The following is a 19,019-nucleotide window of genomic DNA, read 5'->3' as shown; positions in this document are numbered from 1 at the left end:
TTCAAGTGATGTGATATGCATGTTTTAGCAGTTAAATGCTTCCTCATGAACTAACATTTCATATTGATGAGTTTTTATATTGATAAATACAGTTAATAATGAAAATGCCTTTTTGGTTCATGTTCGTTTGACCTTTTTGACTTAAAGAGCAACATCTGTTTGTTTTACCCTGCCAACATCATTATCTGTGTGCCATAAAACCAAAGCTAATTCTCCGCTAAAAATAAGTTGCATAAACAAATACAAGCAAAGGTCACTTGAGACATAAATGCAGTACAGAGATTTAAGAATAGCAGAGATGAATCCTTCATAGCAATATTTTGATTCCTAAAATGTATTCATGTACTTAAAACTTACTATGACCTTACTATACCTTTTTGAATTTGGCACTGTGGTAATAGCATGTTTTTGTTCATAATACTGTACTATGAATATGTAATACTCTATACCATGGTAATGCTGTGTTATTCTTTGAAGTGCCTTGGGGTACCAAATGAATGTGGTAATCATTCTGTACCATGGTACCACCACAGTATTTTTATGTACATGAAGGCTAGACTTAAAAATACATGTAAAAACACATAAATGTGTTTTATAATACATGTATTTTTATTTTTCTTATTAATTAAAAAAATTAAATATAAATCAATTACTTTTAAAATGAGCAAATAAATAAACATTGAAACATTTTTTTAATAAATTACTAAATAAATGACTTTTCAAATGGACAAATGAATAGACATTTAAATATTTGTTAATTAAATGTAAGCAAAAAATTGTCAGTTTGAATGTGTCATTTCCCAGTTTATAAATTAATTTGAATGATTCATTTAAAATGAAATAAATACAAAATGAATTATTAAAATGATATTTGATTGCGTTGTTTTTTATTTTTGTTGTGCACCCGGTTCTCCATTGTCTGATGGCATTTGTTGTTCTCTAACATAGAAAATCTGAGACAGCTTATCAATTTAAAACAAAAGTGCCAAAGAACATCTTGACATGACGTGTCTGAGAGTTAGTGATGTGAAAGAGGGCATTGCAGGAAGGTTTGACACATCATGTAAAGTTAGAGAATTGGTTTAGCGTCGACTTTCACTGTAAGCACCGCTGATATCCACTAATTTGGATCCAGTGACAGTTATGGCTGAGTCACTGTCTCTTTGACGTGTTCTTGCCGCGCACCCCAATTCTGTCAAATATTGTTGAGAGCTTGGATGTTTTTTTGCATTAATTCTTTGATGCCTGTGCTAGCATTAAGCTGGGCTGCAGAACACTACTTTGATTTCTTATTAGCAGTTTGCCTCTAACTTTAGCACACACACATAAACACATCATACAAATATATTTTGTCTTGTTAGCAGGGTTTTAAAGCAGAGCCGATAATCACATTATATCCAGCTTCTGTTATTTAGACAGTTTGTAATTATAGTTATCCATGTTACTCTAAAAACCTACCAAACAGTAAATTAGCATTTTGTATCTGTTTATGTGAAAGGGAATGACACAGTTTATCGGTTGCCGAGTGCAAGATCAAAAGATGCTTTAAATGAAACTGATCAGTCATAATTTATTCCTTAAGATATTCAGTCAGGCACTGCAAACAGCCTCCATCTCGAAGGAAATAAATCGTGTGATCTTGAAATATCTCGTTCTGTTTGACTGGAGGTGTCTCTTTGTGAGAGATTGAGCTAAGTGTGGATGTCTGGTGTCGTCTTTGATCGCACATGTTTACTGCCTACGACTGTCACCTTCGTTTTCTTTGACACGTTTTAATAAGCTAATTGACTAGTGTACAGTGCTTTTTGCAGATAGGCCGGTCGGCTTGGACATACCGTCTGAAATTGCAAAGAGACTACTTTAACAATATCAAGGTCACATTTGATTACATATAGCTTGAATGCACTGCAAGTAGCTTTGGGCAAAAGCTCCTTCCAAATGCATGAATGTAAATGTATTTTCAACTACAAGGAAATGTTTTTATAAGATATAAATACAGAGGAAAGAGCAAGTGCATATCAAAAACTGTCGCATGTGTTGACATACACATACACAACAAAGGTTTTTTTTTTTTTTGTCACATGATGGCAGGAGATGTGTTAACACATGCAACTGGCTACAAATATAGAAAGAAATAATACACTTGCATGAGTCAATGCCTAATATTATTTAACAGTGACATATTTGGAAAACACACCAGCTGACCTTTAAACTCTTTGACTTTTTCAGTGGAATGAAAAAACTGAAAAGTAATTTTTGTGATTTAGAATCAAAATGCAAAGCTTTCCTTCTGCTGCAGCTTTAAAATATTATTAGTCTTTGACACCATTTGCCCTTATGTTATTGTCTGCTGCACAGCAAGTGTGAATATGCGTTAGTGTGAATTAAATTTTAATCTTGTACTCACAAGCAATCATATTACTTCAAAAGACTTAAATATAGCCTCTAAATCATATGAACTATATAATTGTATGCAAAAAAGCAGCTCGATCTCATGAGAAAACATGAGTTGGCTTTAATTTCATACAAATTCATGTCAATTTGCCACATTGTAAAGATAGTTACAAATTGCAATGATGCTGTTTTGGACAAAAAAACAAACAAACAAAAAAAAAAACACGAAACAACAATTTGGCCTCATTTTGTCATAGGGATTTGGACATTTTTATGTTCTTCACATGAAAAATAAATTACCTAATTTTTCTTTTCATCACTTGGAATGATTGCAAGAACATAACATTTTTTACACTTTTTGTGTTCACTTCAAGGCTCCTGGATATCAAGACCTTTGAGTGGCCTGTTGGCATAAAGAATATCAGCCTTTCACTATTGATGCATGAAAGAAATCTCTAGATTTCACTTCTGCTGCAAATACTGCATAGCCGTCAGTCTGATCTGTGAAGGCCAGACGTCTGACAAAGGATCTGAATCATTTGGCAAGCTGGAGGATACAGAGCTTATTTTTGACATCTAGAGGTTGATTGCCTCAGGTGTTTGGACACGTTTTTTGCGCCCTTTTATGGGCAACGCATGAGAGAGGAGACAAGGACATGCATAAACTCAATTATGTAACTAATTTCATGCAAAATGTTTATAAGAGACCAGTATGCATATAGTGTTATTTTTAAAATGCCATGCATCTCCTCAGTGAAAGCCTTTGCTAGCTGTTACAGTCCTTGAAAACAGTCAATTTTGGAGGCGACTGAGCACTTAATCTGCTGCATGAACAAGCAGTCACCAGCGATAAAAGGTGAGTCTGAAGCTGCATGACAACTTGGGCTGACTGGTGAGGTTTGTATCAGGTTGAAAAGTTGCAAACTCCAATGCAGATCATCTTCACTATTTTTTTCCCCATCAGTAAGATGCTGTAACGTCAAACTTTAGGGCTATAAAATAAAATTGTCTTGTGGCAGTTGATACTGCAAGCTGTGTAATGGGGAACAATGAGGATAGTAGTAGGAGATGCTGAATTCTGACAACAGGCCTGAAGGAAATTTCAGACCTACACTCTCTCTGGAGCGTTGGATGTCTGCAGAGCGATTGGCAAACAGTCGTGGTGTGAGGTCAGTCTGCCTGAGCCAAGAGTTTGGCAGGATTTTCTGCAGATACTCCATGGAAATCTATCAAATGATTTAAGGTAACAAGGCCTGGGGAGGTTGTTAGAGGACTTTACAGGGTCAGCCTAAATCAGTCTTTTTCTCTATGAGCTTTATACATTTGTGGCTGACAATTTGGCTGAATTTGCCAACTAACTACTGGTTAGAGCAGGGGATTTCAAAGGGGGCCTATGGAAAAGTTCAGAGAAAAAATGTAAAAACAGCTGGATAAATAAATATTTAAAAGTGCACAAGTGAAATTGATCAAATTCACCAGTTTTCCAAAATTTAAAATTGTTATGAATTGTAATGAGATAAAAAGCAGAGGCAATATTTTGGAACCATTTTGAGATGCGGATTAGAAAAAATGAGGGTCAGTAAATGCTGAAAACATTTTCTTTTTTCATATTTAATGCCAGATCTCACATTTCCTGTAAAACCTGTTCTTGTTAAATAAATGAACAGAGTTCAAACAGAAAATGATTCAGCAAAAATATCCTTTATGCCAGCAAGTCACTCTTATTTATTTAAATAAACATTCAAATATTTATTTACTGAATTTTACATGATTATTTACTACATTACTATTCATCATTCTGCTGTCTAGAGACCTGTCATAAAAAATAAGCAATGAAAAAAGGAAAAAAAAAAACAGCCAAAACTTTTTCTTTAGAAAGTTTCTCCTACACTACATTGCAAGAAGTCCCGAATGCTTACCATTTATTCTATCAAAAATACAGAAAAACATTAATACCGTGAAATATTATTACAATTTCAAATGACTCTTTTTCCATTTTAAAATATTTAAATGTAATTCTTGTGACGGCAAAGCTGAATTTTCAGTAGTCATCTAGTCTTCAGTCTTTCCACTTGATTCTTCAGAAATCATTCTGATGTGCTGATTTGATGCTCAAAAAACATTTCTTGTTATTATCAATGTTGAATACAACCATTTGTTTTGTGGAAACAGTGATACAATTCTTTTTTCAAGATTCTTTGATGAATACAAAGTACAAAAGAACAGCTTTTATTTGAAATAGAAAAACATCATAAATATCTGTACTGCAAACTTTCGATTTGATTTGAAGTATCCTTGCTGAATAAAGTATCGTCTTAAAAAAAAAAGTGTATATATCAATGATGGATAGAAAAAAGACACAGTGTCAACTTAGAAAGCAAATCTTTTCCAGATAATGGCTCGATATCTTTTCCTCTCCTCCTTTTATAGACAGCTGTGAATTAGAGGCCCAGCTGTGTAGAAACTGATGATGCACTCGGTGCAGACTGCTGATGTCTTACACACAGCTGTGGCTTCTGCGTGTGTGGTTCGTGGCAGTCCTGTCACCTGTACCAGTGAGGGTGTTCAGATGCACGTGGTATGATAGAGAAAATTATAGACAATAAGCAGCAGATACTGCACTTTTGGTCGTTGTCCAAAGTGTTGTGTCTGGACTCAATGAGGTTAGCAAAAACACTGACTGTAAATATTTTCAGCAGAAGCATCATGAAAAGCACTATGTAGACATTTTGCATAAAGCAAATGTAACACGTGAGATTTTAAAGTCAACTGAACACTCAAATAATCATACACATCCTACTCGCTGTGAACTGATCTCTACTTTTATTTCCTGTTGATATATACATATATAAAAAACAAGGGCATATGTACAATGGTAATAAATATCAACTTTTTGTACAAGCAAAATAAGTTACTTAACAATTACCTAAAAAAAAGCAAGATTTTTTTTTAACGATATCTTTGAATTGCAAGAAAAGGGAATTTCATAATACAAAAAACTCACAAAGTAACAGCAGATTTAAAGCCATGTGAGATGAAATGAACCGAGATGACCGTATTTTTTTTCTCTCTAATCAAGCAGGAAATACTGGTCAGTACAAAAAAAAGCCATGCATGTTGCAAACAAGCATATGTGACACTTCTGGTCGCTCAGTGAAATGACGTCAGTCTAAAGTCTGACTTTAATTCATTAGACAGGCTTATCAAAGCGATTAGTGAAATTAAGAACAGTCAAATTTCACAATTTCAAGAGAGTCAGAAGCCCACCCTGAGAAGTCCTGGCAGAAAGGATTGTGTTCTTGTTAAGCTGACATTTCTTAGCGTTCCTTTTAGTACAAATATCTTTTCTGACAAGTGTAAACTTCCCTCGTATGCAGCGTGGCGTACACTAGATCGTAGACTAGAAAAGAGCCAATGACAGAATGGAAAGCCGCTTGAGAAAATCGTAAAGCTCTAATGCCACAAAGAATAGCATTCCACCAAAACAAGAGAAGTAGTAACAAAGATTTCAGACAACACTTGAGTTCTGTGCAGTGGACAGATTCCAGAACATATAAGAGAATAAAAAGAAAAGAAAAGCAGGAAACATGTCTGCAGTCTGCTTTGGCTTCACCCGAGGTGAAGAGGCACAGGTATGATTTTTTTTTTCTTTCCTTTGTTTGAAATACATGAGACTAATTGTTTTATTGTTGAAATTATACAATATATTTTGCAGAACATCATGCAACAAAGTATGGATCCGCGATGATCAGTGTAGTGCCTCTCCACCCGCAGGGTCACGAAAAATCAAAATCTCCTTCATTTGTCTTCACAATCAAAGTCAACGGGATGAAATGTCCTCTGCTTTCTGTTTTTACCCTGTTTTTGTATTTAGTCTCTGTTTAAGAGCTGCAAAGCCCACACTGAAACACAAAAGAGAGATACAGTCCGTCAGTTTACAGCTTTTTTATCCTATTTAAACAAAATCATGTTGGAATATGTTTTATAGGAATTTAAAAATCAAAACAAATCATTATAGCAAAACTGACAACTGAAGTAATGGCTGCTGAAAATAAATTCCATTTTAAAATATACTGAAATAGAAAACAGTTCTTTTAAATTGTAATAATATTTCTTAATATTACGGTTTGCTGCATTTTTGATCAAATAAATGCAGTCTTAATGAACATGAGACTTTTTGGAAAAACAGGAAAAACTCATCTTCATATAATTTCAAATAAAGCAAGCATCCCAAATAAAAGGTATGATTTGGTGTAGTCTTACCTGTGTCCGATCAGCCGTAGCCTCTGTCATTCATTCTGGACTTGTTTTAAAAGTCCAGTAGTCTTTGAAGGATCCCTTTCATGGAGAACAATTCGGCTTCAGAATGTGGGCGGGGTCTTCTCGACCATTCCAGAAATAAAGTTTCATTCCATCATGTGGCTTCATTCACCTGGTTTATCAAGTAGGCAAACACTGGTGTTGTACTTCATTTGGCAGTTCAAGCCAAATATATACAATAATGCACTTGCTGTCACATCCAACACAGTCTTAGTACAACATTCTGTTCAGACCTTCCTCATGCTACTTCCACTAAAAATCCTTTCACATTTCAGATGAAACTATTAATCGTAAAAAAAAGAAGTCCTTTCTTTAACAGTTGCAATAAACAGATATCACAATTAATTAGTGCTGCAAGTCTCAGTACACATTCTCAGAAAAAAAGACGATGTTTAAAAAAGTTTTTGAGCTGTAAAGGAAGAAAGGCAAAGCATTTGTTCATTATTCAAGTCCTGTTTCGGTTTTACAGCACACTCAGTTGTTTTTTCTTTAATAATTTCTCCCCTGCATTCCTTGTGAGAAAAGAGCGTGATTGTCATCTAGCGATTTGAGTTTATGCATGTCCTTGTCTCCTCTCTCATGTGTTACCCATAAAAGGGCGCAAAAAAACGTGTCCAAACACCTGAGGCAAGCAACCTCTAGATGTCAAAAATAAGCTCTGTATCCTCCAGCTTGCCAAATGATTCAGATCCTTTGTCAGACGTCTGCTCTTCGCAGACCAGACGGACGGCTACATTTGACTGGTTGGGTTCCTCTCAGAGATGTACCTGTGTTCGCCTGTTAGCCAAGATTAAGACAAGGCCCTGTCGGGCTGGTCCTTTAAATACAGACATTTACAAAAGTTTTTCGAGTTGTGTTCAGTCTCAGTTGTGTGTTAGTAGTGTGAGAGCCAGAATAGTCCAAGGGAGTGTCATGAAGCGCGGTGGCCTTATGGCACGGGAGATGTTTGCCACTGCAAATAAGTGTTGACAGAGAAGAAATAGGTTGCGAGTAGGATGAAGAGAGTTCCCCAAGCAGGAGGGAGGTAGGTGAGGTGTTCTGTGCTTCCTGTGAGATCTACACAGAAGACTCCTCGGGATTGGCGTCGGGAAGCACGCTCCTCTGCTGCAGAGTTTTCCGGAGCTCCTCTTTGAATGGACTGGTGTAATCATTCTCTCGGCCCCCCAGCCCGAGTCCGCTCCCCATTCCAATTCCCATTCCCGTTCCAATGCTCGTTCTCTCCTCTCCGGCCGTGCTCAGATTCAGGCGGATGTATCCGTTGGTGCCTGAGTTCCGAATGTTGGTGAGGCTCAACCTGCTTGGTGAGTGAATGGGCTGACCGGGAATGGCGCTCGGAGATGCCGAGCTTCCGGTGGAGCACATTGCATGCCCAGGCACAATTTTCAGGGAGCCGTCCGAGTAGTAGTAATTGGCCCCTGTTTCCCAGAAGCGATCCTCGTCGTTCGCCATCTTGCTTGGCACAAATGATGGCCGGCTGGGAGGCTCTTTGGGTAAAGTAATGGGGTACACTAATGTGCTCTCCAGCGGCTTCATTTCTGCCCCTTTGCCCAGTGCCAATTTCAGTCTTCTACGAAGATACAAAGACACGATCAGCAGCAACAGACAAGCAGCACCCAAAGTGATCACCAGGACCCAGAACAAACCCATGCTGCCATCAGGAGCGCGGGCCTCCATGAAGACGGGCGCGCTGGCTACCACCGCAACCTGATATCTTTCCGTCTGGAACTTCACGCCCTGCTCCTCTGAATAGCAGATGTAGCGGCCTGCTTGAAGGGGACCAGCTTGGGGGATAACGAGGGCACGGAGGGCTCGGTCGAATCTTGGCCCCATGGCCTCACCTTCTACCAGAGCGAGCTCGCGTTCGTTGAGCTCCCAGAAGGGCTGGGCCAAGTTGGAAACCAGATGGCAGGGCAATACCAGATCTGACCCAACAACCACAGTCACATTTCTCAACCTAGAATGATCTGGGGGAATAAAACAAAAACATTAATATATGACTTATTTCTTTTTTAAAATAATAAAATAAATGTAGTAAAATAATACTACAGTCTCTTTTTGTACATTTTGCTTTTTGTTTTAGTAATATATTTTGCTCTATTGATAAAAATGTACTGTTTAGCTTCAGCTATTAATTAGGTTATTATATATATAATATATATATATATATATAATATATATATATATATATATATATATATATATATATATATATATAGTACAGACCAAAAGTTTGGACACACCTTCTCATTCAAAGAGTTTTCTTTATTTTCATGACTATGAAAATTGTAGAGTCACACTGAAGGCATCAAGGGCTGTTTGACCAAGAAGGAGAGTGATGGGGTGCTGCGCCAGATGACCTGGCCTCCACAGTCACCGGACCTGAACCCAATTGAGATGGTTTAGGGGTGAGCTGGACCGCAGACAGAAGGCAAAAGGGCCAACAAGTGCTAAGCATCTCTCGGGTAACTCCTTCAAGACTGTTGGAAGACCATTTCAGGTGACTACCTCTTGAAGCTCATCAAGAGAATGCCAAGAGTGTGCAAAGCAGTAATCAAAGCAAAAGGTGGCTACTTTGAAGAACCTAGAATATGACATATTTTCAGTTGTTTCACACTTTTTTGTTATGTATATAATTCCATATATAATTCCACATGTGTTATTTCATAGTTTTGATGCCTTCAGTGTGAATCTACAATTTTCATAGTCATGAAAATAAAGAAAACTCTTTGAATGAGAAGGTGTGTCCAAACTTTTGGTCTGTATATATACTGTATATATAACCTAATTAATATCATATATAATATATAATAATATATAATATTTTAATCAGCAAGGAAAGGATAAATGAATAAAAATGTATTTAATTTTTTATTTATTTTTATTATTTATTTTTGCCACCGCAGGTATAAATTATATTTTATGTTTACAATTTTATGTTTTTACTATTTTACTATATATATAATTTTTTTTTTTTTTTTTTTGTAGTAGTAGTAATCTCATTGACCTGGTAAAACACCATAAAAGTGTGCTTGACCCCTAATGGAAAACCACTCGCTACAGGGGGCCTGCAGGGGGCAGCGTAAGTCTGACGTACCAGGACTGGGGATGGAGAAAGGCTTATCAAACTTGGCTTTTCCTCGGTTGAACCTCTCCAGCATGAGGTCCTGCGAGAGTGTGGATGTGGAGCTGTGGGGGAAGCACAAATATTGATGATGTGTCAGAAGGCTGTTAGACACACTGCTATAGGGATGCAGCTTAAAAGTACAAATAGGGACCTGTGGAGGAGAACAGAGGGGGTGGAAAGGGAAAGCCTTTGCAAAATGATGAGGAGCGAACAGTGGAGGAGAGCAAGAGCACAAATGGAAAGAAAACAAAAAGGAGAGCACAACAGACATGAGAAAAGGAGTGGATGGATGATGGTGAAAGGATTTTAGCAGCAGAACTAAGTAAAAGATAGATGAATTTACCCGCGGTGGAGGTCGATGCGGACACATGCGCGTCCCTCGCTGTCCCAGGCACAGTACGGGTCTCGGGACAGCAGGCAGTCTGGCTGTGAATGGTACCGGCTGCAGTTTGCCAAGGGCAGCTGAAGAACCTCCGAGCGGGAGCCAATGTACAAATACTTCTGTGGAGAAAGAATGGAAAGATCTGGGAGATCTGGGAGGAAAACAATACTAGCAAGCAAATTATTTTCAGTTATCAGTGCTTTCTGTTTTCCTACTCGGTCTGAACAAAACCGGTTAATGCTAGTCAGGCAGGAGAGCAGGGTTCAAAGAGATTGGCTCAGCAAGAGAACAGATCAGAAATTACTTTGCTGTGCGAGATGGTGAGGCTGTCCACTGGTTGCTGCCGATCAAACAGCTGGATCTCTTCTATCACATGAGCCTCTGAACCCAAAATCACAATGCGCTGGAGCCATCCATCCGCTGAACGACAAACAGTGAGACCGGGTGGAAAGATGGGGGATAGATTATATGCAAAGGGAGAGAAATAATGGAATGGGGACAGAGAGGGAAAAAGGCAAGAGAGGAGAGACAAATAGTCCATTAATGTATCATCAACACATGGAATATTTCTTCGTCATTGGATTTTAGGAACAAGGTTACGCCGATTACCAGCAGGAAAATTGAATACACCCCAGCTGGTGCCATGACCTATCATAACTCCATATGTGTGTGTGTGTACTTTATCCCGTCCTCTCACACAGTGCTTGTCACAGATAATGTGCCACTGACCCCTCTCTCAGTATGGAGAAAAAAGGGAGAGTGCGGAAAAGGGATAACGGAGGAGAGTGGAAGAGCTACAGGGTGTGATTTACAAATCCACCCTGCCACTTTTGCTTATGTCAGAGTATCTATGTTGACTCTTAATCCTCAATCCAAGACTCTGATTCTCTCCGCCACACACACACACACACACACACACACACACACACACACACACACACACACACACACACACACACACACATTTGTTTTTGTGAAAAGTGGGGACATCCCATAGGCATAATGGTTTTTATACTGTAGAAACTGTAAATTCTATGGCCCTACACCAACCCAAAAAAACTCATTCTGTATGATTTATGATATGTCCGCGTTTTGAAAAATGAGGACATGGGTCCTCTTAAGTCACCCTCTCCTTGTAATACCTGTGTCACACCCATGTCATTATACAGAGTTGTGTCCTGATATGTCGCAAAAACAAGAGCACACACACACACACACACACACACACACACACACACACACACACACACGGAAAACACATTTTTAAAAGTTTAAAATATATTTTAAAGCATATATTTTATAACATGAATATATTGTTAATTAACATTCATAAAGTCTCTGAATTAACATGGTGTTTAATATGACGAAGAATAATTATTATAAAATGGCAAAATTGTTTGAAATGTTACACCACAGGACAGCTAACCTTTCTTTTATTAACTAACTAGGTTAAGGCTAGGTCTTTTGTGTGCAATTGATGTGAATTTTACCAAGGCCAAATACATCTTTTCCATTTTTATTTAAAGGACTGTCCTTCCTGCATGGCTGGAATAAATTGGTGGGGGTGTGACTTTACCACTTGGATACAACATTATGGCTCATAAAATGGTTTCTTTGGCTGTTCTATTCACACTTGTGCAAAAAAGGACAAAAAGGACAAAGGAAGACGATGCTGGAAAAATAACATTCAAATAACCCTCTTGACGAATAAATACTGCTTTTATTTGCCATGTAATGTTTTGTACATTAATCCATTTACGTGTTTCACTTTAAATCACATACCTGTGCCTATGAAGAGCATGTTGTAGGATCCCTGGTCCAGTGAGCTCACTCTGTCCACAGCTAGTCGGGTGAAGTTGATCCCTTTAGTAAGCAGCAGGGGGCGAGCTTCTGCCCGGTCTTCCATTAGCGGATGCTTCTTGGCAAAGTTTAGCGTAGCGTCAGGCAGCTGTAGAGAACTGTTGTAGCCGTTTTCCCTGTCAAAGTTTGTAATGCACTGTGGAAGACAGAAACAAGAAAGAAAAGTCTTTTTAATTGATTAGGGATTTCACAGCTTAATACAGCACATCATCCACTCTCAAAAATAAAGGTACGAAATCTGTCACTGGGGCGGTAGCTTTTCAAAAGTACATGTTTGTACCTTTGTGACAGCTTTTGTACCTTTATTTCTGAGATTGTACGTGACAAGTATTTTTTAAACAACATGATAAAATAAAAAAATACACCCCATATGAACTATGAATTGGAATAAAAGGAACTAGGAAGAAGAAAGATTTATGGGAAATTAAGTGTTCTTCTGCCAGGGTCAATATAAGTTATATTGAATAAAAGTTAATGTGCTGAGACATATAAACTAAAAAAGCAAACTTTTTTTTGCACTTTTAGATAAAAAAAGCAAAATAAATTTCCTTTTCATTTGAAATTCATGTAAATTCAACTAAGCATCCTGATTGCAATCTCAAGATTTATTTCTCTTGCTATTTGTAGAAACCATGACAAAAAATTTTCTGGATACAATTTTTCAAAAGAACAGCATTTATGTGGGGAAAAAAAAAAAATATATATATATACAGAGAGAGAGAGAGAGATGTGTATGTATGTATGTAAGTATGTGTGTGTTTTTGTCAAAGTATGTCAAAGTCTTTATTTTACCTTTTGATCAATTTTATGTGTTCCTGCTAAATTAAGTGTATCGGCAAATCTCTTTTTTTCATACTCTCATACAAAATCTTTGTTAAGATATTTTTAAAATGTTATAATCCAACAGGACACTTATTAAGTACTGATTTGCGGTGTGAAAAATGACTGTATGTACTAAAATCTATATTTAGCCAACTGCTTAGTCACGGACGCCCTCTCGGCCTCCCATCACAACGGCTGCTAAGCTCACCGCTCCAGGTCGTGGACTGGGCACGGTGCCAGTGTATCGGCCCCATCGCTGAGACGGCTCCCTGTATTCCTTATACGGCCCATCGAACACATTTTTCACCTCTGCGATCTGGTACTGACACACAGCAGACACATCCACATCCCCCCTGAGAGAGAGTAAAGGATGGAGAAAAAGAGAGGAAAAAGTAGTCAGTCAGTCTGAACTAAATGACTGCGCTACACTGGCTGGTTTATTACAGTAATAGCCTTACTGTCAACATAATGACAGTGCAGCCTTTTCTGAACTTGACGAACACGGCTGGATGTTTGGCATGGTGACACTTTTATACAAGCAGAGGACAGAGCGACTTTCACAACTATGACAGTAAGTGGAAGAGAGAGAAATATTTATGACACGGACTGGCATGGCAGCAGGGTTCGCTCACCACTGCGCGTGGAAGATGCCGTAGAAGCTAGTGCTCCTCCAGTCCGCCCCGGGCAAGGTGAAGACGGCACGCAGGTTATTGAAGGTGATGTGGCGCTCAGGGAAAGAACACATCAGCCGAGCTTTCTGGAAGGTGGTCCACTTCTTCTGTAGGGTCCGTGTGCCGCCCAGGTCTCCCTGAAAAGTGAAACAAGAAGCCATTTAACAGACGTTTTATTTCAAAGCGGCTTGCAGGACACTTTACCCTAGAGCTAAATTTACTGGACAACCTTCTGGTTATATACTTTAAATGTTCTCACCTTACACACACGTGCCACCCGTGCCACTGTCAGATCGCTGTCACAGTCCAGCTCCACAGCTCTCTCGCTAAAGAAGAAGTAGATCTTATCATCATCTCCATCTTTACTGTTGCGGCTCTCCCGGACCAATGCCGAACCCACAAAGTTTGGCTCTGTACCAGACACAGGGAAAGATATGGAAGGATGTGTTAGAATTGGAGACAAGGCGCTTAACAGATAAGGAGCTGCTGGTTGCTTGATGAACAGATTAAAGATCTTGGGTTTCCACCTTGGGACACTGTTTATTGAGCTGATTTCGGATTAACTCTGCTTGAAAGAAAGGGGCCATGTTACTTTTACATTGCTTAATACTGTATTATCTGAGATAATACGCTGTAGAACAGATATTTTAAATGTGGTAATTCCTCTCTAGCTGATTCGGTTCTTCAAACACATGGTTGGATTTGATTTGCATATTTGGAATGAGTCTTTGAGACAATATACAAAAAAAATAGAAATATGTCAATTACAATCTAATTTATGAATCTGTGCATATAGACAATATGAATACAGAAGGAGAAAGAGTAGGCTGAAAGTTGGAGATTAATTAAATGTGCCAATATTTAACTGTTACATTATATTTACATTTTCATTTCCCATACAGGTTTTATGTGTTTCTGTCAGTTGCTAATGCATCCAGATGAATTAAACACATAAAAGCTCTTTTTTAAAAGCAGAAAATGTGGCCGGGAAACAACAATAATCATAAATGATGTCTTATTATGTTAGAAGACTAGGTACACTTGTCTAATGGCAAGACAGAGAAGCATCTCCAGAGCTGACGAGAACACAAAGAACCAAAGACCAGCACACAATGTCTGTGCTGCAGTTCATGTACAGATTATGTGAGGGAAATTATTACTTCACATTGAGTAAAACAGCTTTGCCTATTACTGTCAACAATATGATTATTTTACTTTAAATTAGGCTATTATTAAAAGAATTATAATAATACTACATTATTACATCCTCTGGTACAACAGAGTGCGCTCAAAAGAATGATGCAGAGGCTGGGACAGACTTTAACAGCCGAAATCTAATCCTGTTTCCTTTAAACAAACCAGGTTTGAGCTTATGGACCTGTTGCTATGACAACGACTCAGAGATGAGTTTTGGAGAATGAGAGGATACATGGTTTTGTGTCAAGTCACCAACAATTGAATCCAGACATCTCAGTAATCCATGTCCAAAGAAGCAACAAGGTTTATTCTAGTTAATAAATGCTGTAAAAATGTACATTTTCAAATAATATATTTTTTTTATGCAGACTTGAAATATATTTTAAATGTAAAAATGTGAATTGACATATACCAACAGCTGAATTCAGACAGATGTAGGATCGCATCAAGTTACCAACAATTGAATACAGATAATGTCATAATCCATGTCTGAAGAAGTAACATGTTTTATTGACGTGTTTTGGTGCTGGTAAAGCTGGTCATCCATGTGCACCAGGACAACATAAGCTGGTCTGTGCAGCGGAGGCATGACATATATTTTGTGCATGTGTGTGTTTTCAGACTCACCGTTGAGCCAAGCCGGCAGGTATTCACTCTTCATGCTGTAATGTTGTTGTCCCAGGTTTCTCAGGATTACGGGCTCTGTGCCCAGAAAGTTATTGAGGGTGGCAGAGTACAACTCTTTGTCTAGGAAAGGAGAAGAACACTTAGAGCGGGAACAGGCGCACATGCACACACTCCTGTCTACAGCTCATGGTTATGAGATATTAAAGAGGGACTCCATTCTCTCCCGAGTGTGGGAAGAGAGGAGGCATAAACGCATCCACAGGCTACACTGAACACAAAAGGACACCCACATGCAAGACACAAGAATAATAATGCAGGTTTCTGCATGTCGGAAACGTGTGACTCACCAACAATGAGGCCTGTATGACCTTTGGCGGGGTCGTAGGGGCACTTTCCCTTGCCGTCCTCCAGGGTGGCGCTATCCAGAGTGAAATAATCTGCATTCTATCAGACAAAGAGAAATGGTCACATATGGATCGAGCACACACACAAAACTGAAGACCTGACATACACACTGCGCCACCAGCTATGTTTGCCAACTAGAGTTTCAGCAGCAGCTGAGCCCTCTTGAATCGTCCTCCTGCCCACATACAAATAAGTGTGCACACACAAGGGCAATACACACACATGCAGTCTTATCACATCACTCCGCGCTGCGTGATAACACAACCTCATTTACATTTGATTTATTTCACTTTGGCACACTGGAAGCCAGTTGCTGACTCACACACACATACATATATTACTGGTCAAAAGACTGGAATAATGTTTTTGAAAGAAGTCGCTTATGCTCACCAAAGCCGCAAAATAATAATAATAATAATAATTAAAAAAGAATACAGTACAAATTTAAAAGAGATGTTTTCTATTTGAATACATTTTAAAATTACATTTATTCCTGTGATGCAAAGCTGAATGTTCAGCATCACTGATCACATGACTCTTCAGAAATCATTCTAATTGCTTATTTGCTACTCAAGAAACATTACTTATAATTATCAATGTTGAAAGCAGTTGTGCTGCTTAATATTTTTGTGACACTACCATTGAAAAGTTTTTTGTATATAAATGAATACTTTTCTTCAGCAAAGATGCATTAAATTGATTAAAAGTGACAGTAAAGACATAATATTATGTTATTATGTTACAAATGGTTTTCATTTCAAATAAATGCTGTTCTTTTGATCATTCTATTCATCAAAGAATATTTTACTGTTTTCACAAAAGTATTAAGCAGCAAAAGCTGTTTTCAACACTGATTATAATGAGAACCATTATTTATATTTAAGCACCAGCATTTTTATTTTTGAAGGACCATGTGATGCTGAAAACTGTAATTAATGGCTGCTGAAAATTCAGGTTTGCCATCATAGTAATAAATGACTTTTTAAGATATAATCAAATATTTATAATACATATAATAATAGTAATAATGATAAAAAAAAAACCTTGCTACGTGTACTGCCTTAAGGTAACTGAGACTTGTTATAGCACTTGCTCTCTTGTTGATTTTGATTCCTTCCATTGGATAAAAGTGTCTGCTTAATGACTAATGTAAATATATATATATATATATATACACAGTTCCACACAGTTCCTTCATCATATCACAGTCCGCTCCATTTGATAATGTGGATTTCTGAGTCAAAGAGAAGAGCGGACACTCACAATATAGGTGCATTTGGGCTGGAAGGCATACGTCCCACACGTGTACAGGTGTGTGTGGTTGTAGCTCTGCAGGAAGCGAATGTAGTTGAAGCACTCAGTCTGCAAAGATGGTGATGAAAGAGAGAGAGAGAAACAAAGAGAACATAGGTGAGAGGGAGGGAGAGTAAATGCATTTCAGCGAGGCCAGACAAAGTAAAGCTGTTAAAACATAAAGGATGCAACATCACCCGGTACCTGGTTATTCTTCCCCTTCGCTGCGCACTCTCTTTTCTTTTCCACAGGAGCAGACCACTCAATCTAAGAGAGAAACAGACATGACTTTTACAAGCAAATAGCACTCTGAATGTAAAACTTCCATTCGCTATTGACTACCGCAACTGGCAATTTACTACAAATGGCTATGCCATTGAAAGGGTGAGTCATTTTTAAATGCTGATATTTTTGAAAGATAAAATGCTAATGCTCTTTTTGCTTGATGGCTTGTGGATTAGTATTTTTTGGGTGCACTGGGGGTTTTCTCAATGAAATAAAATTATTTTTCTTCACTAAACATACCTGTGGTCGAAGCTGTCTGCTGATGTCGTTGGGATCCAGGGCGAAGATGTGCTCTCTGGCGCCCACGTACAAAACCCTCTCATGCTCTGCCAGGGTCAACATGGTGAAGTTCCACACCCCAACAGCACGAAACCTCGCCATACTGTCGTGCACATCTGAAAAGTGCGAAGAAATGTGTATTTTGAGGGGTATTAACATGATCCAAATGTCACTGATCCAATATGACTCTTGGGCTTTAAAAAAATCTCTCACATTTATCATGTTCATCGACGCTCCTGCTGAAAATGCCAACTTAGGCAAGCATGAATTTCCATGGACACTCATAACCTTTACTTAAACTGGTTGGCAATGTGTTAAAAAGATTAATTCGGGCCAATATGAATTCATATGATCCAGGGTGGTTTATGCTGGTTAGTGCAGGTTTGGTGGTGGCCTTAACATCAAATGATGTATTACGAACAACAAACATGAATTAACAATGAATGATATAAATGAAATCATCATATATTTATAAATATAGTTTTATTTTAACCTAGATTAAAAACTGGTCATTGTTAATGTTATATGTGAATGTTTTTTTTCTATATAATCATGTATTCTGTAAGTATATTTTCACATATAACATGAAATTATTATACATAGTAATACATTATAATTTCATATATTTTAATCAGAGAAATAAATAAATAGATAAATAAAGCAATGATGGTATATTGTTGTATAAATACAAATCTAAATATATTTGTACATTAATATTCCTGTACATTACAGTGTAGTGTATATATACACACTACTAGTCACTACTAACAGGCACATGCAGCAAGCTGGCTATGATCTTGGTCTATCTGTCGCAGTCTTAAAACAAAGGGCGACATCTTCAATCTTCGTTTAAGCCAGTGAAGAAGCCAGGAGGGGACACCAGAATCCAATGCATCTCTGAACACACGAGAATACTGTGCCTGATCGGATTTATCGCTACCAAGGCAGATGGGTGCAGAGAGGAGAGAAGGTTATGATGAGCAAGTGCTCCAAGAGAAGAGGGGAGAAAAGGCATCTTGGAGAGACACGGTGAGTGGTGGTGAAGATTCTGCCAGGATGGAAGTCAGGAGAGCATGTGGTTATTAGTTGGAGAGCAGCAGCTTGTTAACGTATAAGAGGGCTGGATGATCCAAGAGGAGCAGGGAAACAGACTTCCCCCAGGGAGGATGGAGAACATCTGCTGGGTTGCAAACAGCCAGAGAGATGTGACAAAGCGCACAGACGCAAACATGCTCGCACTTCTAAATACCTGCATAATGACTCAAATGCCTCTCAGCCAGTCATAGAGCTTCGAGTTTATTGAGCTTTGTGCCGAGCCGAGCACAGACTGAGATTTCTAATTATTATTCAGCGAAGATGC

At 38.2% G+C, this 19,019-nt stretch overlaps 1 protein-coding gene across 1 annotated transcript in view; it reads right to left on the bottom strand.

Annotated features, from left to right (window-relative positions):
- Positions 1-5,202: 5,202 nt before the first annotated feature.
- Positions 5,203-19,019, bottom strand: part of sema4c (sema domain, immunoglobulin domain (Ig), transmembrane domain (TM) and short cytoplasmic domain, (semaphorin) 4C) — a 53,213-nt gene continuing 39,396 nt past the window's right edge. The window contains exons 3-16 of the mRNA XM_059548693.1: positions 17,621-17,775; positions 17,300-17,362; positions 17,066-17,164; positions 15,745-15,841; positions 15,398-15,517; positions 13,833-13,984; positions 13,535-13,710; positions 13,111-13,255; positions 12,003-12,216; positions 10,525-10,640; positions 10,182-10,339; positions 9,809-9,900; positions 6,658-8,678; positions 5,203-6,296 (exon numbers count right to left, since the gene is read on the bottom strand). Coding sequence (XP_059404676.1) covers positions 7,771-8,678; positions 9,809-9,900; positions 10,182-10,339; positions 10,525-10,640; positions 12,003-12,216; positions 13,111-13,255; positions 13,535-13,710; positions 13,833-13,984; positions 15,398-15,517; positions 15,745-15,841; positions 17,066-17,164; positions 17,300-17,362; positions 17,621-17,775 — 2,495 coding nt within the window. The 3' untranslated portion in view covers positions 5,203-6,296; positions 6,658-7,770. The remainder of the gene's footprint in view (positions 6,297-6,657; positions 8,679-9,808; positions 9,901-10,181; positions 10,340-10,524; positions 10,641-12,002; positions 12,217-13,110; positions 13,256-13,534; positions 13,711-13,832; positions 13,985-15,397; positions 15,518-15,744; positions 15,842-17,065; positions 17,165-17,299; positions 17,363-17,620; positions 17,776-19,019) is intronic.

Source organism: Carassius carassius, chromosome 4, assembly GCF_963082965.1.
Source record: "Carassius carassius chromosome 4, fCarCar2.1, whole genome shotgun sequence".
In the NCBI taxonomy this organism is placed as follows: Eukaryota; Metazoa; Chordata; class Actinopteri; order Cypriniformes; family Cyprinidae; genus Carassius; species Carassius carassius.
This window is presented reverse-complemented; position numbering and strand designations above follow the sequence as displayed.